The sequence below is a fragment of the Olea europaea genome, chromosome 22 (genome assembly GCF_002742605.1).
Source record: "Olea europaea var. sylvestris chromosome 22, O_europaea_v1, whole genome shotgun sequence".
In the NCBI taxonomy this organism is placed as follows: domain Eukaryota; kingdom Viridiplantae; phylum Streptophyta; class Magnoliopsida; order Lamiales; family Oleaceae; genus Olea; species Olea europaea.
This window is the reverse complement of record NC_036258.1, coordinates 7,699,543-7,722,566: the sequence shown is the minus strand read 5'-3', so window position 1 is coordinate 7,722,566 and position 23,024 is coordinate 7,699,543. Positions and strand designations below refer to the sequence as shown.

Genomic DNA, 23,024 nt, shown 5'->3' with positions numbered 1-23,024 from the left:
AATAATAATAATAATCACGTTCTCGTTGAGGCTTAAAAAAATGTTTTTTATACCCATCAAATTCTTATAAGACTCTTTAATTTTGCCAGCAAAACTCAATGTAGTTGGGTTCTGTATTTCTCTATGTGCAATGTGGTTGAATTCAAGCTGTTCAATTTCAAAGAAAGTCTTTGGTGTCAAATTCAAGGATAAGGATTGTATTCCAAATCAAAATTAATAGTTTATTTCTAAATTTTCCATTTGCAGACGGTATCAATTTGCTAATGGGTGGTTCAAGTTTAAATCAAATTCTAAATTAAATTTTGAATATCAGAAATCAAGATTTATTAATTAATTTATTTTGTAATAAATAAATAAATAAATTTTGAGAGGGTATTTATAGACATTAAAAAATTTAGAATAAACGGCTTGGATTGATTTTAAATAATTAGCTCAATTAAGTTTATTAAAATTAAAGTTCACTAAAGCCACCTCAAAGAAGCCCATAAAATTCAAAGGTCCATCATACTTTTCGAAATAAAAAATTATCTATTTTTTAAATTACAAAATAGTTGAATGATTACCAAACTGGCTACTATTTTTTCTATAAATAGGAATAAATGTCCATTAAAACTCCCAAGTGAAAGTTGCACGAGAAAACCCAGAAAAAATTTCAAAGTTGGAGGAAGAGAAGAAACTCTCTTAAGCCTAAATCCGGAAAACAAAAAGAAGATTAAAATCTTCTTCAAATGAAGCAAATTCAAGACAAGTTTAGAAAATTAAAGTTTTCATCAAATCAAAGCAAATTCAAGCATTCAAATCCAAGTGTCGAACAAGTCAAATTCTTTATAAATCAAGTTTCAAACAATTCTTGAAGTCCAGGACTTAAACTAAGTTACCTCGTCTTCAAACTCTCATAGAACCTTGCAGTTTTGTATCACTATAAGATCAACATCTACTGTGTTTCTCAATAATACAATTTATAACAATTTCTATATTTTAATATACGAAATTAGTCATACATATATTTCCTTCTAGTTCGAATCAAAACATTTTACTTTCATTGGTTTGAAATAACATAATCAAGAAATATATATATATATATTACGGGGAATGTGCAACTTTTTCGTAGTCGAGTTACTAATCAACATGATTTTAAAAATAATAGTGCATTTTTGGTAAGTGATTATAAAATTTTGTATGAATAAAGTTTATATTTGTTAGGATAAAAAATTGATCATCAGACCGGTTCTATGGTGTAGTGGTTAGCACTCTGGACTTTGAATCCAGCGACCTGGGTTCGACTCCCGGTAGGACCTTTTTATTTTATTTTATGAAAATAATTTCTCTACAACTTATTTATTTATTTTTTCCTGAATTTTAATTGGGTTAATTGATTCTGCCCAGAGAGTAATTTGTTTTCTGTTCAAACTAAAACGCAAATCACGTGTGAAATTATTCTTGATATAAATGAAAATTCAAAGGATTATACTGTATAAATTTAAAAACATCTATCGGAATCTTGTTTGTGTATTAATATTACTTATTCTTAGCAAGAACAGTAAAAAGAGTTATAATCAAGAGCACAACCCATGTCAAATTTTCTGGAAGGACTAAAATTTGCTTCACAAAGATATCTAAGGATATCGAAGTTGGAATCTAGTTGTCGTAAGTTGCGGCAATCCATAACCCATCTATCGATGCATTCGAGGGTGCGTTAGTTAGTTGTATTACAAATCTCATGGATTCTTCCTCAGAGTGCAAGTGCGGACTGATCTAATGGAGACAAATCGTGTTATCGACGATCTTGCGAAGTTATATAATTCCCACTTCATTTTTTTTTCAATTTGGTTAAATTTTACTACAAGTGGCATTGTAAATGGTTGCTCTAAGGTTGGCGCCGAGGCTAAGGAATAAAATTAATGCCATTTTATTCAAAAATATGCCAATGAATAAATTTTGTGATCAATCCATAATACTCATCCATTTAAGAAAAAATCCTTTGCTTTTACTGAAAACGTATATGAAATATTTATGTTTTCACCCCAAACTTTTGAAAATTTTGGATCCACCCCCGAATTCTTCTTTCTACTTCATCAAAACCCAATTCACGTTTGAGCCGACTTTCTAATTTGATTTGAAATTTCAAGCTTGAAATAAAGATACAATCCCGCTACATGTACATAAGATGACTGACAGAATTTATACAGATAAGATATAGCCTGTGGGGTTTTTTTTTCCTGCACTATATTATTCACACGGGACCTACTTCCAATGTGAGAGATCTGTCCATATTCTGTCAAACTCATTTCTGTACAAATTGATTTTCTCGTAACCATAAGTAAATACGATTGAAATCGGGGATATTGATGGAAAACACCGACAGATTGAACCTCGTTATACCGCAGAAGCAGCGGGTTCAGTTAAACATGGCTACGACTAATTCAGTTCTATGCACGTTTAATTGTTCATAATTATAAAACAATTAATCCATTAATTTATATATGTGAATAACACAATATTAATACATAAGCATAATTTCCTTTGAATCAGATCAAATTCTCTGTACATTCTAATCTCAGGTTCTTCACTACAATCAATTTAATGCATTTTTTTGGCATCAATTTAGTTCATGGTATCAGCATATGAGCATATCGTATTTTTGCACGTATATTCATATAAGGTTCACATTGCTGAAAATCTTGTGTGTGTGTGTATATATATATTATTATTATTGTTGTTATTATTATTTTTATGAATTTGGACTTAGATAGTATGGGCTATGAATATAAGCGTTTCAAAAAGAATTTTGCTACATGTACATAAAAATTTACATAGTCGATGTTTGAACTCCATTCTCTTTCATTTTTTCTTCTTATTTTCAACCACACAATCTTCTACAAAATAATATTACACGTAAATCGAATTTTTTTTTATTCTTTTTCAGCTACACATTCTTCAAAAAAACACAATTCCAATCATTAAAATTTCGAAAAAAAAAAAAATGGGGGCCAAACATGAGCATAATGAATTACGTAATGTCACATGACACTCTACCAATTACCAGTTTAAAATACAATCAATTTTTTCGTCTAATCTTTTCTCTCCACGTCATATTAAATAATCTTTATATATAAATAGCAAAATCCTTTCAAAAAAAAACTTGCCGTTTCAGTGAACTCTTGACACTCAGTTCTAATTTCTAAATATAATTCTCCCCTAAATTTCACGTCATTTCGGAAACATCAAGGCCACGTTACATCCAAAAGCTCAATTGCACATTGAATTTACTTTTTTTGCACAATTTTCACTGATAGCAGATCTTGAACTCAAAACATGTATATACTCTCATACCACGATCGATTAACTTACCATTTGATTATACTCAGAACACTCAAAATGGGGAAAACTGTGTTTACTCCATGTATACAAGGAATTAAGAATGTCAAGTCTGAAATTGCTGATTCCAGGTTTGTCTTGTCTGTAATGTAACTGGTAATTTTGTAGTACAAAGTAGTAATCGTTCTAAAATTTCACCAGCTCTTGAGATGTCGTTATTGTTAATATAACAATAGTTTACCGCTTATCTGCCTTAAATCATTTTTGGTGAAAATTTAAGGAAGCTGCCAAGATGTATCATAAGATGGTCTTTTGCTGTCATTAGTATTGAAGGTTTTCTCACTTCTCGAAATTATTGATTGGGTGGTGGATAGGTGGAGGTGGATTATGGCTAGAGCCATGCTTAATCCAACTTATAAAGAGTTTGAAATATACATACCAATGTTCAGATTGAAGAGGTTCTGATCTTTGTATCAATATATTAGCTATTAATATTTGTCAATAGTTCTAAGCTCTTTCTGAAGCATGACAGTTTGATTGTTTGTATTGACAAAAACAATTATGATGTTGATAATGAGGTCATTGTAGAATATTTTCAAAATATGAAAACTGATAGGCAGATATGGTACGATTGTAATGCATTAAAAAAAATTACTATTACATTTTTAATATTCGTGTGTTACTTTCAATACCACAAGATATATATATATTTTTAATTTGTTCTCCTTTTCTCTGTTGACATACCACATGTGTTGCAGACATTTTAATCACAAACTTCTTAGCATAGTAACTTTTTTTGATACTGAGACAAATTTTCAAGATAACTCTATTATTAAATATATTGCAGAGCCATGAATTTCCTTGTTGAACTGGTTTTCTATCTCAACATCAAGATCGGTCAATGTCACATATTTGTAACGATGCATACAGCAAGACCTTGAAAAATTGGCATGGCTGGCTTGCAAGTTCCAGTTTCTCGGTAATCATTGACATAAACGATGCACTAGGAGTACACATAATATCAAAAAATAACTAGATGCACATTTGCTTCAAACATACAAGAAATCTCCTAGTAATAAAAGATACTAATCACCTATTAGCTTATACAGTAATGAAAGGTATTGAACTCTAGTGTTGGGCTATTTTGGGTGAATAGAAATCTCCTTGCTGCACGACTTGAGGCGAATTTGGCTTAGCTGCTGCAAGCTTGTTTTCCAGAGGACTAAATGGTAGACGATTACTCTGTGTGTTTTCGTGCTTGTTTGATGCTGAAAGGTTCTTAGAAATAATACTATTCTTAACCTGGGAGAGGTCACCAAGCATTAGTTTAGCAGAATGTTCTCCCTTTGCCTTTGATGGGTTCGACAAGGAATCAATAGTTTCTAGCCTCTTTTGGGTAGGCACAGGAGGAGTTCTGTTGTGTTGAGAAAGTTCTCTATAGTTTCCACAGAGGGTGAAGATATTTTCAATCCTTTTTTGCCTAGAAGAGGCATCGATTTGCTCCGGATATTGAATTGAACATTCCGGTGTAACTATCATCTTCTTCTCCTCGATTACTTCTTTCTGAACCTCCTCGTCTATGAGATTTTCTTCTTCATCTTCCTCGTACACAGTGCTCAAGAATGCTTTGTTGGGAAAACTCACTATGTTTTCATTGAAATCGCTCGTATTGGGAAAACCTGAAATGGCAACGGTTCCACGGACATCTGATTTATGAACCACACTGGTTTCCATGTCGATTGATCTGTCTAGATCCATGGATTTAACCATATCAGAATCCTCTGGACAAACCTCCAATAACCTTTTTATAAAGCTGCTTCCATCCGTGTCTGCTGATGCACCATCAGCCCTTAAAAGATGAAGCTCAGATTCAATTTCCTCTAAACGCTGTCTAAGAACTTCAACCTCCCGTTGCTGTTGAAACATCCTTTCTTCCATTTTCCTCCTTTCCTTCTCAACAAATTCATCGGCCATTTTCTGACACTCTTGTATCTTTCTCTCCAGCTCTCTTTTCAGTATCAGAGTCTGCTCATTTACCTTCAAATTAATCTCCCCCTCAGATATCTCACCCTTTCCTTTTCCTTCTACGAGTGCAAGTTTGGCCCTTAAAGCAGAAATTTCTTCTTCTTTCTTGTTCAACTTCTTCTGAGCCTCAATACCCTCTTTTTCCTTGAGTTTGTTCTCCACCTGTAACTTGTAGATAAACTGGTCCATGGCTTCGATCTTCGATCCCAAGATAACAGCTGATGAAGAATCTTCACCACCTTTCTCCTTAATTGGGAACATCAAGAATTATCTGCAAGAATGCAGCAGAAAATAAACTTGTTTTTAAAGACAGAAACTCGATAATCTACTTAATAATCCTTTGAGTGATCAAATGGAGTCTCGTACCAGGCAGTGGCTTCGTGAACTTCTCTCATTACAGAGTGTACTTTTAACTACCCTTCTCTTCTCCACCTTTTGGATCTCTTTCAAAATCTTACCAGCCTCATTCCCAGAAATAAAAGTTGCATTTTTAGCCTTCTTTCCCATTACTTCTAGTCTTACCTGCAAAATGTAGAAATGTAATTTAAGAATTCTTGTTCAAATTTAAGAATGCACTTTCACCAATTGAAAACCTCAAAGTCAACAAGTACAAAAAATTTCGTATGTAAAGAAATAAAAATCTAACCTTGCAAGAACCGCCTCCTTTAGCCCATCCAAAACCAAAACCTCCCCCGGCGTCGGCCGATGACAGAAGATCATATATTTCCTCATTATATATCTCCAGAACACTAACCTGAACAAAAGTCCCACCACCTACTTTCTCTCCATCTACTTTGTCCCCTTCTCCTAAAATGTCCCTCAAAGATCTGTACACAATCCCCGGCTGTTTACCACATCCAAACATTGTATGACTCTTTCCCGAGCCGGTCGGACCGTACATCATGATAGTACATTTGTTGCCAAGTTTTACGCCATTAATCCTCGACTCCACGAACTTCTTGTAGAACCCATCAAGATCATCTTCTTCAGACAGTGAAACCCCATCAAGAGTAAAATCCCTGTATCCAATTTCTGTCTTTGCTCTCAGCGATTTCCCATCTGTGTTGATTTTAAGAACAGATGGGATCATAATAGGCTTGTTTTTTTGGTCCGGTTGGTTTCGGATTCTGCCAATAACTTCCACTGGATGCTCTGTCGGGGGCATGGCTGCCGTGGTGGCAGTTTCTTTGGTAAAATTCAGGCGGTGCTTTGAATGAGGGGTTTTCGATTGGTGGTGGTTGTTCGATTTTGACGACGGTGTTGTTGGATTGGGCTTTGAAGACGGTGTAGGAGCCATTTTCAATCGATAAACAAAGTCAGAACCTGGAAACTTACCTGCTGTTTTTTCTTCTCTACTTTTACAGAACAGGTGAATAATTAATCGTAGAATAAAAACCACCTGTTCTTGATATTCAAATTTCTCTAAAGAATACGAGAGGAAATGAAGAAATTTCTGGAAAATGATTTTTGAGAATGTGTGTATTTCTAGAAATGAATCAATATTTCCGAAATTTTCTTGAGAGCTGAAAAGCAAGAGTTCTGTGGAAGGAAAGAAACAGAGAAGATTTGATTTTGATTGAAGGGGGTTTTTTGATTTTTCCTTTTCGAAGTTTGAAATTAGAAGTAGCCGTTGCGAGTTCTAACGTCTACTTTTTGCAGCCCATGGGAATAATTGCACGTGGTTCAAAAGGCGAACCGAAGACAGTAAGGCCAATTAAGCCCTTGTTTGAGCCCATTTTTGGGGAAAAATGAATTTTTGAACAGTGTATTGATGGGAGATGTGTGGTTAAAAATTAAAGAAAAATTTTAGATTTGCGTGTAATATTATTTTGGGGGTGTTTGAGTCACATTATTTTGGTAATAATGCATTCTTGAATAGTGAATTTATGGGAAATTTGTGGTTAAAAAATAAGAAATTTTTTTTGATTTGCGTGTAAAATTATTTTATTGAAGAATGTGTGGTTGAAATGATATCAAATCACTGTTTAAGAATGCATTTTTTTGGAATAATGTGACTCAAACAGGCATTTTATTGAAGAATGTGTAGTTGAAATAATGTCAAAACACTGTTAAAAAATGCATTTTTCTAAAAGAATAGGGTCAAACAAGGGCTAAGTATTTTTTAGCCCAATTATTTATTTATTTATTTTTTATCAAAATCCATTTTTTCTATTTCTTATTTTCAATTACACATTATTCAATAATATAATATTATATATAAATCAATTTTTTTTTTAAAAAAATTTTCAATAACACATCCTCCAAAAAATTATTATTCCAAAATACATTTTTTATTTTAAAATATGGGGCTCTATATTTCCAAGAGTAAATCTCTCTCTAACCCCTGACTACACCAGCCACAGATATATTACTTCTATGACTTCCAAGAGTAAATCTCTCTCTAACCCCTGACTACACCAGCCACAAAATCAGCATCTCGAAAAGGCGAAAATCTGGACAAAGTTCGGGATGTTGACTTTGTGGGTTTATTCCGACCGAATCCTTTGAAGTTATAGAGAAATTTTGGGTGGTAATTGAAGAAGACATTGTGGGCTTTCCAATGGAATCAAAATTTGATAGTTTTGATGGTCGAAAGTTGCTGAAATATTACCTTAAAAGTCGTCCAAAAAATCTGAAAATCTGGGCAGATTTTTAGAATTTTTGGTTGGGCGACTTTTAAGGCAATTTTTCGATCGAATCTTTTGGAGTTATAATGAGATTTTGGGTGGTAATTAAAGAGGACATCGTGAGCTTTCCAACGGTATCAAAATTCGATATTCTTTGTGGTCGGAAGTTGTCGAAAAGTTATCGCAAAAGTCGCCCAATTATTTGAAGAGACGAGTGGTGAATGAGTAATTATATGAAAAGATGAGTGAGCATTCAGTAACCTGTGAAAAATAAGTGAGCAAGTAGTAACCAAGTGTAAAGTTTAGTGATTATTGGTTAAATTTACTCAATAAACAATACGTAACTAATGAAAAAAATAAATTTGGACCAAGAACATAAAAGATTGTTAATTTGTGACCGATAATTTATAATTGGTGACTTTATAATAAGTTATGACTTGTGATTTGTGATCGATAAATAAATTGTAACTTATAAATTTTTGATTTGTGACCGATAAATAAATTGTGACTTGTAAAATGTTTGAATTGTGATTATAAAATAATTTAGGACATCTAAAAATTTCCATTTTTGATTGGGAAATAATATGTGACTAACTAAATCGTTATTTTGTGACTAAATTGTATACATCTGTAACCTTAATATATTTAATAAATAAAATAAAACAATTAATTAAATCATAAATAAATTTTAATAAATATTTGATTTTTGAAATTTGAAATCTTTGTTTTTAGTTTTGAAATTGATGATACTTAACCCCTTAGTTATGAATTTTTTCCATTTAATTTTGCGTTAACGGTGATAATGGATCCAACTTTGTGCCGGTATGGAACACCCTTGGTGTGGAAGACTTCATGAATAGATTTGAACTTGGGTAGAACATTCACTACATGTTGAGAATTAAACAATAATTCTATTCATTGAGAGCAATCAATTAGCAATAATAATAATAATAATAAATAAATAAATAAATAAACAAATAAATAATAAAGACACCCCAAATTTATAGAGGCTACAAAAACTCACTGTGATAATGAAAAAAGTTTACAAGAGAAAATAGACACGTATTTTCTCTAACATTTCTTTTGTTCTTTTATGATGGATGATTTAAAAAAGTCTAATGATGGCTCCTATTTGTATGCCAAATTAGGGCAAAATTGAAATTTATAAGATTTCAGTTACTTGCTCCGTGAAAACGACAATAATTAGACTCCACAACTTAATATTACATGACAATTAAGAAGGATAAGCAAATTAAGGTTTGCTTTTAGAAATATATTAATTCCAGCAATATTTTAATTATATATTTTACAATTAGAATCCCTCTTTTTGTTTGTTTGTTTGTTTGTTTCAATCTAGTTCTTCACCACCGCAAACCCCGAAATAACTCAATTTTCTCCCATGAGTTATTTGTGCTAATAGATTAGTTCGAACCAAAATTTGAGAAGAGGGGGTGAGCTGCAAAAAGATTCAAAAGTTGTTAACGGAGTTGAAGTTACTAAATTTTGAGGAGTTGATAATAATTTTATGCCGAATTGCTCCACGTATAGTTCCTTGAATGGTTTGAAAGAACAGATCCAAGTTACCCTTGGCTTGTGGGTTATTTTCCTTCTTGATTTAGATTCTTTATTTTTCTTTATCCAATGGTATCAGAAAGCTTTCCTTTCACTTTTAATTAGTCTTTTGATTTTACTTTTTATTACTATTTTCATTTCTATTCAAATTTAAAAGAAGTAATTGTTAAGGGATAAAATCCTACATTAAATAAAGATGAAATATAGATCAACTTATAAGGGTTTATACTATTCTTCTTAAATGGTTTAAGAAGACTTTTTTAAGATGGAATATCAAGTTTTAATATGGTATCAGAGCTCGTTAAACTTAAACAAGTGATTCGATCTAATTAAACTCAAAAAAATGAGCACACAAATTTCAAAACTGATATGCTCAGACGAGCCACCATCTTGTGGGGTATGTCAAGGGGTAAAATTCCACATCAAATAAAGATAAAAACATATACCAACTTATAAGGAATATAATTTGTCAATTATGCAGTTTATTTTCGGTGAATGTTACTTCTGTGATGATGATTGTAATTGTCAAGAAAAGATGTGTAATCCCTAATTCTAGTCCCTCAAGTATGTTAGTTTTGGTTCTGCAACAACGCTACACAAATCTGCTACATTAGTTGGCAAAATAGTTATGCTCCTTCAACTCATATAAACAGAACCCTAGGCATATTCCATTCACTAATATAGTAAGTACGCTGCATCAGAACAATAGAACAATCTAGATTTGCACCCACAGACTGTTTTAGTTTGTGATCGAAAAATACTTAAAATATTTTATGACAAAATAGATGGAATTACACAGCAGCATAACATCAAAACTTCACAGAAATTGAAGGTCTTATACTACTATTCTCCGGCTATCTCAAAAAAGTACCGACACAACATGCCCTCTACACGTTAATTAAATTCTTTAACATATTTTATTTATATAGTATATATTTAATTTTATACTGTTTGCTGATTTTTCTTGTTAAACACATGTCGGACACGGCTCTCATGTAAGCTTCTTTACCATAGAAATCATACATGTAGTCAAGGAGGTCTCTGCCGATTGATTGAATAGAGGCTATTGCGCGCATGTGCGCATAAACAAGTCTGATGATTGCCATCTCCAATATGAACATGTCCTTGCCTGTATGTCAACTACATTCATCAAATCAGCAACGAAGTTATTTACCTTGTACTTGTCATTGTCCAGGTCCAACCCTTTTTGTTTACTTTCTACATTCTGTCCACTTGCTCACTAATCGATACATCAAATTTAATCGAAGCTACTCAAGCATATGTATAATTGGCATTCCTTAGCCATAAGGATCACATTGTTGAATGATTCATAGATGTTGTTGAGTAGAATGTCGCATTTGTAGTATCCCTAAAATGTGATCAGCTCCATTGGCTTGCCGTTTTCTCCTCTTGCCATCATATGCATTTACATCCAACTCCTTTAACTTCACCATCTCCACATTCCAATCAGATATTGTCTTTTCTCGTGCAACACTCCAAAACAGATTTTTCAATGACAAACGTTGGTGAATCAGCTTGAAATTGTTAGACAAGTGCCACATGCATTGTCTCTGCTCAACATCTTCAAAAAATGTGCCCATTGATGCCACTAAATCCTTTTGTTTTTCAAAAATGTAAGTCTATAGATACTTATCAACTGTTGACCCCAGAAAGTGAACATCCACGCTGGCAAAAGAAAGCATCTACACGTATGTTCTTCCCTGCTCTTCTGACATAAATTGTTTGTCACCAATGGCCTTTCCTGGTGGTGGTGGTGGTGGCCGTAAGTACTTTGACGGTTAAGTCAGTAAATGATAATTGGAAGCAAGTAATTTCAGTAGCAGGAATCGCCAAAATTTTGTATAACATAACAAAATGGGAAGAAGATAATATATTGTTAAAGAGTAGAGTTGCATTATTGTTCACAAAGGCACAAAGCATGGGCATTTATAGAGAAAGAGGTGAAGGAAGGATCGTTGGATAGAAGGCATGTGGCTTCATCTATTGGCTGAGGCGTCTCTTCGTGGACATCCATCAATCACTCCATAGGTAAGCAGATATTTAATGCTTCTTGACAAAATAGATTCGACTTGACATTTTGGCACTTGCGGCAGAGACGTCTTATCTATCATTTAATGGACTTTATCTTAGATAGATCTCTGTACAAAAGATTTGTGTATTGCGCTGAGGCGCTATGACTCCTATCAGTAGGCATGTTTCCCAGCCATGTGATTTCATCTTTTGGACGTATCGATCTTAGTCAATTCGAAGCTTCAGACTCAGCTAAATGTTTGGTCATGGCCTCGGAGCATCGACGCCTCAACAGTGCATGTGACGTGGCGGGTGTCACAGAGTGTGGGCCATGGTTTGACATGAAGACTCATTATTAGTGGCGTAACATCAACCATTCTCAAATCTTCAACTAGTAGCTCGAAAACAAGGTCCGATTCTCCCTATTTTTACTGTAAATAATTGGGTACATGGCCTTGTTCGTGTCTACACCTATCGCAACCAGTCAAAAACCCTTCATTTAAACACCGAAACAAGTGTATAGTCGTTAGAATTTCGTGTCAAGACCTACTAATTGAATTGCGTTGCCTGTGCTGCCAAGGCTAGTCATTTTCAGTTGCTCGCTGTGATCAAATAGGATTTTTGTACTGCATTAGTACGTCGTCCTCGACGATATCTCTTAATTTTTTTCCTTGTTCAGTAGGAAGTTTAGTCGGAGATGTCAGCTTTGCATTCTACTAAGACCTTTCATGAGTGTCGAAAGGTTTCAAATATTGTCCCAGTAATTGTTCAGTTTGAATGCTACCTTTTTATCCTATACTACAGCATAGAAAAGCTAGGGACAACTCTCATCCTTGCAAATTGTTTGTCATTTTTCTTGTATCGAAATTCCCAGATTGTTTTTCACTTAATATTCAACCAACGCAGACGAGGGTGATAGCCACATATTCAAACACCACACTTGAAAATGCACATACTGGAGCAAAAGAAAGCTGAATTTCAAATTTAATTTCAAATTTAGTTTCAATGCTCTCCTACTTATATTATTCATATTGTATTGAAGATTTTAGTTATTCACATCTAGAAAAAGGAAAAAAAAAAAAAAAAAAAAAAAACAAGTTGGAAAAAAAAAAAAAAAAACCAAAAAAAAAAAAAAAAAAAAAAAAAAAAAAAAATTAGTTGGAGAAAGTAAATGAAGAGCCAAAAAAAAAAAAAAGAAAAAAGAAAAAGAAAAAGAAAAAGAGTTCTTTGAAATATATAAAAAAATTTAATTTTCTCTTTCGATGCTCTAACATAATACGAAATTGGATGTGATAAGAAAAGATATGGTTCATGTTTGACAAAGTTTAGATTATAATATAAACTACATGCTTTTTATTTACATATATTGTAAGATCTATAATTCACTTATTATTCACACATTCTTTAGGTATAACAACTTATAGGAACTTAAAAGTTCTCCCAAACATGATCCTATAGCAGATAACATTCTATTAATAAAAATCAAATAAAATTATCCTCCTTAATTTATTGTAGTACTCATAATTTAATAAAATCATTATAAGTTTCTACTAAGCCTTTGCTTGTGCTTCTTTTTAAGGGAAAAATATGCTTTATACTAGTGATATTTTGAAAAATGTATGGTTAAACACTAGAAAATTTTTTTAGCTTGTGTGTAGAATTATTTTAGGAAAAATTGCAGTCGAGATATCAAATCTTTCGTTTATTAGTAGACATGACCCAAACCTTGAAACTAGCATCTGTAGTCCAAATTAACAGAAACAGTTAGTTTCTCTATTAGTTGACCAAAATAAATTTGACCAAATGTTGACCGATTTTTAAATGTTAAAAGGGGAATTTTACAATTTTAATATAAAAAACTAAAATAATATCAAACTTGCTGAAGGGCCATCAGCCCCCCTATTGGAGGGCCTGGCTTTTAGCCTAGCCAAACAGATTTATCCAAATTATATAATTAACCAACCTCGTCCTCCCACAAAAAGTACTCATCTTCTTCACCCACCCAAAAACCAGAAATCACCAAAATGCCGCCCCTGTTACCACTACCATTACCCATCGTCGCCGTCGCCGTCGCCGTCGCCTTCGCCTTCGCCTTCGCCTACAAAACCAAAACACCTACAGCCACCAAAACCACCAAAATGCCACTGCCTGCTACCAGCACGATCACCCACCGCCAGCTAAAAGCTCAACCTTTGTTTATAAAATATCTTCATAGCACTAATAATATGAATAACGTACTAGTTTCATGTTCCCTGAATTTGCAAAAAATGGTGGATCAATACGTGTTCCTTTATATTGAAAGAGCTTGGATTCAAACTAAATTCCTAATTCCACCCCTTGAATAATACTTATCGCATATTCGTCCCTGTCACGAGGTGGCCTAGGGATTTCACTGCAATCTGGGCAGAGATTGCGGTGATCGAGAGTGATTCATGGCAGTACCAAAAGAACTGGTTGAAGAACGAGAGAAGAGTACAAGCCACGACCACCTAGTGGGGTCCATATTCGGAAGGTGACAACAAGTAGGGTCGGGTTCCCAGTGATGGGTAATATGAGGAATTCTTGCTCGATTGGAGAGTTTTCTTGTTCTTCTTTTCCACAAGACGTGATTCCGACTTGTGAACTAGAGTAGTGAAGATGATTTCGTTGGATTTTTGGTTTTGGGTAGATGGGGTGTAGGATGTGAATGGAGAAGATAAGTGTTTTTATTTATTTATTTTGAAGGAAAAATATGTAATACTCAAATTGCCTTTGCATTATTTAGGGAAAATTGTTAGATCTTTTATTTCTGGAGTAAACTGGAAGTTTTGACGGTCAAATAGACGATAACCATATCATTTTGGATTCTAGATGAGAGTTTTTTAAATATTTGGTATTTTCGATGGTACAAATAAAAAATTTGGATCAAACTTGCTAATAAATGAAAGGTTTGATATCTTAATTGTAATTTTTCCATTATTTTATTGAAAAAATGTGAAAATAAATATTTGTTTAAAAAAATAAATGTTTTAGAAAACGTGACTCAAATAGGGGCTAAACCCGGTTTTTTTTGTTAGAGGGTTAGGACCTTTTGGGTGCGTTATGCTGAACCCGATTTCAGCAAATGGCAAACGCGACGACATCTCCAAAAGTTTTCAAAACTCCGTAACATTTCACTTCCCGCCCACAGAACCTTCGTCAGCTCTCCCTCTCTCTCGCTCACGAATACGCACGCACAAAGTATCCACCATAGTTACAGCATTTCTTTCACAAAATGTCAACGTCGAACAGTCGCCGGATAAAGGAAGGCTGCGCTGAAGGCGGAAGAATCACTGCTGCAACATCAAGATCCTCTAGATCCCTTACTCCCGTCTCCACAAAGTCTATTTTTATCGGGTCCACAGGAAAAGAGAACCAGAGGTCGACGTCCCGAGTCCGGGCTGCGACCCAGAAGCCCATTAGTAGGCCGATTGCCAGGGTCAACAAATCGGTAACCGTGGTGGAGGCGGAGTCACGTCCAGAGCCACGTACCAGGCTGTCCACTACGTCGGTGCCCAGAGGTAGGAGCGCTAGTCCCTTTTTAATTACTAGGGATTTATCTGATTTGAAAAAAAATTCTAGGGTTTCAGTGGGCCTACAACAAAGAAAAGGTAATGATTCTAAGGGTTTGAGTGGAAAACTGGACGAAAAATTTGATCTTGGGGAAAGGGGTTCAAAATACTCCGGGAAAAATGGGGCAAAATTTGAAGTAGATGAAAATTCTGGAGAAAATGGGAAACTTAAGTTTAGGTCTGGGAGTGAGAATAATGAGAAAAGGAAAGGAGATTTCAATTCAATTTCAAAGAAAAATTCAGATTTTAGAACTTCTGATGAAAAAACCATATTAAATATATCTGGCTCAAAAAATAAGGGTTCGGCAGATAAGAAGAAATCTTGTATGCGAGGACCTGAATTGAGGTCAAGTTCAAGAGAGCGGAAAAGGGTGAATAATGTGAGTAATATGTCAACTCTGTCAAGAGAGAATGGAGTGAGCAAGTGTCCCAGCGAGCTTCATGAAAAGCTTGCATTTTTGGAAGGGAAAGTGAAGAGGATAGCATCGGATATTAAGAGGACTAGAGAGATGTTACACACGAGTGATCGAGATGCTTCAAAAATGATGCTATCTGATATTCAGGAGAAGATTTCTGGGATTGAAAAGGCCATGTGCCATGTTGGCAATGAAGAGGATGTGAATATAGAGCTGGTTAAAAATTTTGAAGATGAGGAAAAAAGGGTAGAGAAACAAGTACTTGATCTGGAAAGGTCAGTTAATGGGGTAAATGTTGAAGAAATGGAAGCACCGTTATTTCCTCATCATAAGTTGATTAGGGACCAGACATTGTCAAAGACATTGGGAGGATTTGAGACTCATGAATTAGAAGTTGGAGAATCCACTATTGCATTGAGTGTGGAGAAGAAGAAGATGAGTCCTGCAAATGAGAATACAATTGCTTTGGAGCCCCTGAGCTCTCTGTGCAAGGAGGAAACTAGCGGTACAGAGACTACTACGGTTCATGAAATGGATGATCCCGTGACTTCTGTAGCTCAAAATTATCCTCTAAGTTTATTGAATGGAAAAGATGATATTGATGCAATGCTCATGGCTGATGAAAATCTTAATGCGTTTGATGATCAAGAGAGAGTGCCGACAATGATACGTGAGGAGGTGGTTGAAGATTTTTGCATGTATCAGTTGAATGATATTGGATGCAAGACATCAACAGGAGGATGGTTTGTGTCGGAAGGAGAATCTGTTCTTCTTGCTCATAGTGATGGTTCATGTTCTTTCTATGATATTGCCAACTGTGAGGTTTGTTATTACCTACCTTCTTATTGTATTCCATTTTGTTGCATTTTTCAGGGAATTCCACACTACGTACTTTTGAAAATGTGCTTACAGTAGCACGTGTTCTTTTTTAATTCTCATAAGAGAGTATACTTGATTAGTGAATTAAAAAAAAAAAATCAGAACAATCTTTCTTGGAAATTTTCTGACAATAGTTTCATTATAGGAGAAGGCTGAATACAAGCCTCATGCTGGAGTCTCCCCTAACATGTGGAGAGATTGTTGGATGATACGTGCCCCTAGTGCTGATGGCTGCTCTGGTAAATATGTGGTGGCAGCATCTGCTGGGAATTCCATGGATTCAGGTTTCTGCTCATGGGATTTTTATACCAAAGACATACAAGCTTTTCATATTGAGGATGAAACTGGCCTTACAAGAACAGCCCTTGCTCCCTTATCTAACAACACCATGTACAGAAGAAATGCTCTGTCAACAATCATGGCTACTGAAAACAGACAATGGTGGTACAGACCTTGTGGGCCTCTTATGATATCCACCGCCACTTCTCAAAGGATGGTGCGGATTCATGATATTCGTGATGGAGATCATGTTATGAAATGGGAGTTGCAGAGGCCTGTGCAGGCCATGGATTATGCAAGCCCTTTGCAATGGAGAAACAGAGGAAAAGTTGTAATAGCTGAGACAGATACTCTCTCTCTATGGGATGTGAGTGCTCAGATTCCTCAGGCATTGCTGTCAGTTTCTTCCTCTGGTCGAAAAATTTCTGCACTACATGTGAATAATACGGAAGCAGAATTTGTTGGAGTAAGGCAGAGGTGACATTTATTGAAGTTGGACACTATTATTATTTTTCTTAGTTTTTGCTATGATTTTCATGATTTCCTTCGCAATACAATTTGTTTTCTCATTCTCATGAAGCTAACTCTAGCCATCCCGTTCTGTAAAATGTTTTTCGTGTGCTGTTCAAAAAACAACATTATTTCTTGCAGCATCTTCACCTCATGCTTCCTGAATCAATTGTTGCCATTTAACTACTTCAATCATTTTCTTGTAGTTCAGAATGCACGACTTGATTTCTATCGACATACATATTCTTTGAAACTAGCCCCTTGATCACATGTGATTGCTGTTTTATTCTCAGTTATTCTAGTAGATACCGCAATCTGCAGGTTGTTCAAACTTTTCTATTTGATATACGTTGTGCAGCTAATATAATTTTTATTTCCTCCGCAGAGTTAGTTCGTCCGAAGCAGAAGGAAATGATGGTGTGTTCTGCACTTCAGATTCTATCAACGTGCTAGACTTCAGGCATCCGTCTGGTATAGGTCTTAGGATACCCAAAGTTGGGGCAAATGTGCACTCAGTTTTCTCTAATGGAGATTCTATATACACCGGATGCACAAATTTAATGGAAGCAGGAAAACAGTCATCCTCCCAGATTCAACAGTTCTCGGTGCGGAAGCAGAGGCTTTTTAGCACGTACTCATTGCCAGAATCAAATGCTCATCACCATTTCTCCGCATTAACACAAGTTTGGGGAAATTCAAACGTTGTCATGGGAGTTTGTGGACTTGGTTTATTTGTTTTCGACTCCTTGAAGGAAGATGGACTACCTTTAACAATGGATTATGAGAACATGCAAACTGTGAAAGAAATAGTTGGACCAGATGACATGTATTCCCCTTCTTTTGATTTTTCGGCATCTAAAGTCCTCCTCATATCAAGAGATCGCATGGCTATGTGGAAGTACTTATCGCAGTAAATCTATTTCGTTAAAGACATAAAACTTTAGCTACATGGATTGTGTAATAACTTATTGCTGCCATTCGAGGTTCTGTTGAAGATTTGCTATTTGAGATGCTAAATTATTGGATCATTTATGAGTGGTATAGCATTTAGAAATGTAAATGTTTACTGTTGATGTGAACAACTTTGTGATTCAGAATGGAGTGGGAAATGGTTATGTATCATACTTTTTACTGGTTTACCTTTTCATTTGGTCTCCACTCATTTGATAAAAGTAAAGGCCTTTGCTCCAAATGCAACTTTGTCCTCCGGTCTTTTTGTGTTTCCAACCTTTCATTAATTAGCAGCTACCATCTGTGCCCTGATGACGTTTTGTTTTGTTTTGTTTTTGTTTTTTTTTCCCATTAATTTAGCCCCTATTTGGTTCAGATTTTAATTTGGGTTAAAGTTAAATAATTAATATTAACTACATTTTTCATGGGATCTACAAATTTTTAATAATGCATTTCGAAATTTTTTATCAAAATCTATTAAAAATCTAATTTTAATTTTTACCAAACACCCTCCTATCATGTGAACTGTACATGGCTTTATGAGTAACTGCAAAATATGTCAATTTTATAATAAATAGAAAGATTTTTAAATGTGTAGGATGGCCTAGTCCGACCTACTTTTTTAATGTGTTGAGTGGGTCTATACAACCTTAAGAATTAAAATATAAATTTTAATTTAAGTAAAAGTGAATAATTAATTTAACAACATATTTTATAGGATTAATAATTTTTCAATCACGCATTCAATTATCTTTTTATCAAAATTTATTAAAAATCTGATTTTAATCTTCAAATACATAATCTTACCCCATCTATCCTCCTTTATTATTATTATTATTATTATTATTATTTTTTTTTTCAAGCATTGGATTCAGAGCATTTATGTGCAAGCCTAACAACATGGGCTCGAGCTGTTTGTCGCACCTTTATCAAAATTTATTAAAAATCCAATTTTACTTCATCCAAAAATAGTAATTTTCTTAAATTGTATATACACGAGTTTGAATTTTCACTTGCATTGCCATCCGATTACTTGTTGATACCACATAACCTCTTTAAATTGACAAGGCTGAGATCAAGAAATTTTATTATATAATAAAGGGATAAATTTATTAGTCCATTTTGGGACCAAAAAATATATTGTGTACATGGACAGATCCAGAATTTTTCAATGCAAGTGATATGGGAAAAATTACAAAGAACAAAAATATTATGACACGGCATTATACTAAAAATGAAATACTTTACAATTATTTTTTTCGAGTTTCCATACCTTGATATCTTGATAAAATCACTTGATTATCAATTTTTAAAAAATATATCTTCATCCACATAAACAATAAAGCCATCATTCATCCATTCATCTCCAGTTCGATTGAGCAATCTATCATTCACAATGTTCTTGGCAAAAAATACTTTCTCTACCGTAGTAGCAACCAGAATAATTAGTGGCAAAGTCAAAAACTTGTAAACCAGTGAATATGCTTTGAAAATGCATAATTAAGATTCTAAAAATTCAAATTCTGAAAATGCAATGCTGAAGCATGACAGAAAGATTCAAATTAATGACACTATCCAACACAAGTTTTGAAATTAGGAGAATAGAGGCACAAACCAAAGGTCCAAAACGACAGAAGGATTCAAATTGCTTCATTTCAGCGCATATTTAATGCAATAATGAAGCATGAGTGCATGACCATAGTTGGAAGTAATAAAGTAGGACTAAAATATTTCAGTAACTAAAATCAAATGGCAGCAATGAATTAATCTCTATAGAAATAAATAATTTCATGTTGATAATTTAGTTTATTCACTATGAATAGTTCTAATATACAATTAGGCATTAAATGAGAGTAATTATGCAAAAACACATAAAGTGAAAACCAAAAATTTTGAGAAAAATAGAATCTATATTCATCAATTCAAAACCTACATTTTGGCCCTTCCTCAACTGGAGCATAAGCAAAGCTGTTCAATCATCAGTCCAAGTAACCTTTATTCAAATGTTGTTTGCACATAGAGATTGAATCAAGAAAAATCGCGTACTTGATTTGAATGGATAGTGAAGGAAATTGAGAATTAATTGTTCCAATAGTCACTGAACTTAGATCATTGTCTTAGATTGGTCATTGAACTTTAAAATGTCGTCCATGTCTTCAATTGCTCACTAAAACTTAAAACGTCGAGTTTTGGCCACTGAACTTTAAAAAATATTGTACGTTACTAACATAAATGTTGAACTTTTTGCTCATTAACTGGTTTTTTTTAAGGCTCGTGAGCCTGAGCCGGCGAGCCAAATGGGCCGGCTTGGGATCGGCCCAAGCATCGAGTAGGGCCAGCTCGAGCTTTTTACGAGCCGAGCCTCGTACGATCCAAGCCGACGAGCTCGATTGTCATTCCTAGCCATATTCAAACTAGAGAGAGAATGTTGTCATCAATTACTTTAAAGTGGAAAGAGAGAATCCAAATATAGTCATGGGTTTCCTGTATTAGATATGGAAACATTGTGCAGTATCTATGAGGTTATCCTATCTCCTCTTTCATTCAATCAACAAAATGAAGACCCTATTCAGTTTTTCTACAAAGAAGGTTCTGGCTCTCAAAATCCAGTATCTGTTGAGATAAAAGATAGTTCTAGATTCCGTCTTCTCCATTTTCACCTACACCCCACCCATGCACTATTACGGGCTCATGCATGCTTCGTAGGCATATTGCTGCTCATGTCGAGTCATTTAATTCAAAAATTTAATTTTTTTTACAACTCGGACCATATTTGAATTAAAGTGTCAAGATTTAGAATTAAATTGAGCATGAACTTTAGTGTGGCTAAATTTTGTTTGGAAATCATTTTTTTCCAAATTTATGAAATGAAATATAATTTATATTTTTGGCATTTACTCCGGATTATAGCTTAGGTTCTCCTTGAGAAGGTCTGCCTTTGCTGCACACCAGGGACGTGTTGAATACAAATTTAGATGAATAAGTTTGTTCTGTCTTTAGCATCTTCACCTTTTGGATAAATGGTTCAGCAACTCACGGCATTTATTTTGGAATAATATTTACAAATTGCAGAAATTTTAATGAAGTGGGCATTTTGGAGGTTAGACTATTGGTTAGAGGGCTGTTAAAAATTCTTTCAACAAGGTTGGTAATATTATTGATTTGTGGAAGTCTATATGTTTCGCACGGGTTAGTCGCTAACAATTAAAAAAGGATCAGACGATTGTGTAAGGGACAAATCTCTTGAGACAAAGTCCCAAAAAAGGGCGTTTTTATTGCTGATGACTTTACAATTGAAAAATAAAAACAGAATGCCTTCAAGGAACGCAAGCACACGAGTTACTATAAAATAAGTGTTTAAATCTAAACTAAGAAATTGAAAGTTACATATTCTCTGTTTGAGAGTATTTGATTCGGGGTCCTTTGCTCTATGTCTTTTCTTCCTTTTATACTTCCTGGATGATCTCTTCGTGATCAACCGCTTAAAAACTGCAGATCGCTTTATAACTGCCCACTTCCCTTATAGTGGCCAACTTGTCATGAAACTGCCTTCTCTAACTGCCACCACTATTTTTGTCGTTCAACCGTCTTCAATTGAATTCCTTGAATCGTGGGACGTGATAGGACTACTCAATAACTGCTTTATTAACTGCACCATAACATCTTATGTTTGCTAAGATGTTGGGCGACTCGAATGTCTGGATGAGAGCAGGGTCACAACTCTGGGCGACTGCATGGCAATTCATTCGCTCAAATCTTGGGCGACTTGCAACCTTGGGCGATGGTATTACCGTATTCATGGGCTTCCCTATTTGGACCTTTATCCTGTATTGCCTGATTCATTCGTTCTTTGGGCTATTTGATTTTTGGGGATCTTCCAGTTGGGCTTCATTCTTTGGACTATTCGACTTGGGCTGAACTTTTTGTGTGTCAACAATTACCCCCCAATATGGCAGAATTAATACCAATTATTAATTTTTACCATATTCACTTTGTGTTTCCCAGCAACATTCGAAATTCCCAAGAATTTCAATTATTGTTTTCTTCCATAGCCTGAAAAGGTGCGATATTTGCAAACCCTTATAACCCCCAAATGCGCTATTTCATTGCACCACTAAATCACGCCTCATTTTTTCGCGCTTCTCTCGCAATATTACTGTTCATCTCCTTGCTTCTCTGCTACGTAACTCTGCAAAACTCTATTTCGTCCCTAATGGCTGCTTCACAGTCTCAGTCTGGTGACTCCTTCAGTTTCGAAGACTTTCAGAAACTCCTTACTCGGCCATATGTAACTCCGAACTTTCTTGCACCGGCCAATGTCGAACTAAATGAGTTCTATCTAGGTTCTTCATTCAATAATGCTGACGCCATCGAACAAGCGGCGGTCGGTCAGCTGTTCCCTTTTACTCAGGGCCCTCCGTTTCTAAATTCTTTACCGCTGGGGCCACTTCGCGAAAGAGGTATTCGTACTTGGCCTAAATCTGATGTCGTTTTTCGTAGATGGCATGCTCGCCTTGTGGACCATGGTCCTACTAAGGCAATTTTTGATAATGCTAGAATTTCTGATTTGTTAGAAATCTCTCTTCAACCCCCTATTTTTGATCCAGTGCTTTTTCCAATCGCTTTAAGTTTTTGGTCTTCTGAGTATAATACTTTTGTTTTTCCTCTTGGTCCCATGTCCATTACCTTAAGGGATGTTGGGGCCCTAGTAAATCTACCACCTTTGGGCGATACCATTTTCCCTGGTATTTTGATTTCTGGTGTCGCCCCAAAATTTGGTAAAGGCCTCACCGAGTCTTATTCAAGCCTGCAAACCCTTCATAACC

General features: G+C 34.8%; 1 protein-coding gene, 1 non-coding gene and 1 pseudogene across 3 annotated transcripts; 2 read left to right on the top strand and 1 right to left on the bottom strand.

The window, feature by feature from the left end:
* The first annotated feature begins 1,226 nt into the window (after window positions 1-1,226).
* Window positions 1,227-1,298, top strand: TRNAQ-UUG. The gene has a single exon. It is a non-coding gene; the product is annotated as a tRNA-Gln (tRNA).
* A 2,975-nt stretch (window positions 1,299-4,273) lies between these two features.
* On the bottom strand, window positions 4,274-6,964 carry LOC111371591 (annotated as a pseudogene).
* Window positions 6,965-14,646: 7,682 nt separating this feature from the next.
* On the top strand, window positions 14,647-18,386 carry LOC111371590 (KIN14B-interacting protein At4g14310-like). 2 transcript variants are annotated; one of them, XM_022993654.1, is made up of 3 exons: window positions 14,647-16,401; window positions 16,604-17,203; window positions 17,633-17,696. In XM_022993654.1, exons 1-3 carry the CDS (start codon window positions 14,827-14,829, stop codon window positions 17,636-17,638), a joined length of 2,181 nt encoding a protein of 726 aa, XP_022849422.1. In that variant the 5' UTR covers window positions 14,647-14,826; the 3' UTR covers window positions 17,639-17,696. The 2 variants fall into 2 exon arrangements, with proteins under 2 accessions (XP_022849422.1, XP_022849421.1); XM_022993653.1 differs by having other exon boundaries at window positions 14,648-16,401; window positions 16,604-17,214; window positions 17,633-18,386.
* The last annotated feature ends 4,638 nt before the right edge of the window (window positions 18,387-23,024 follow it).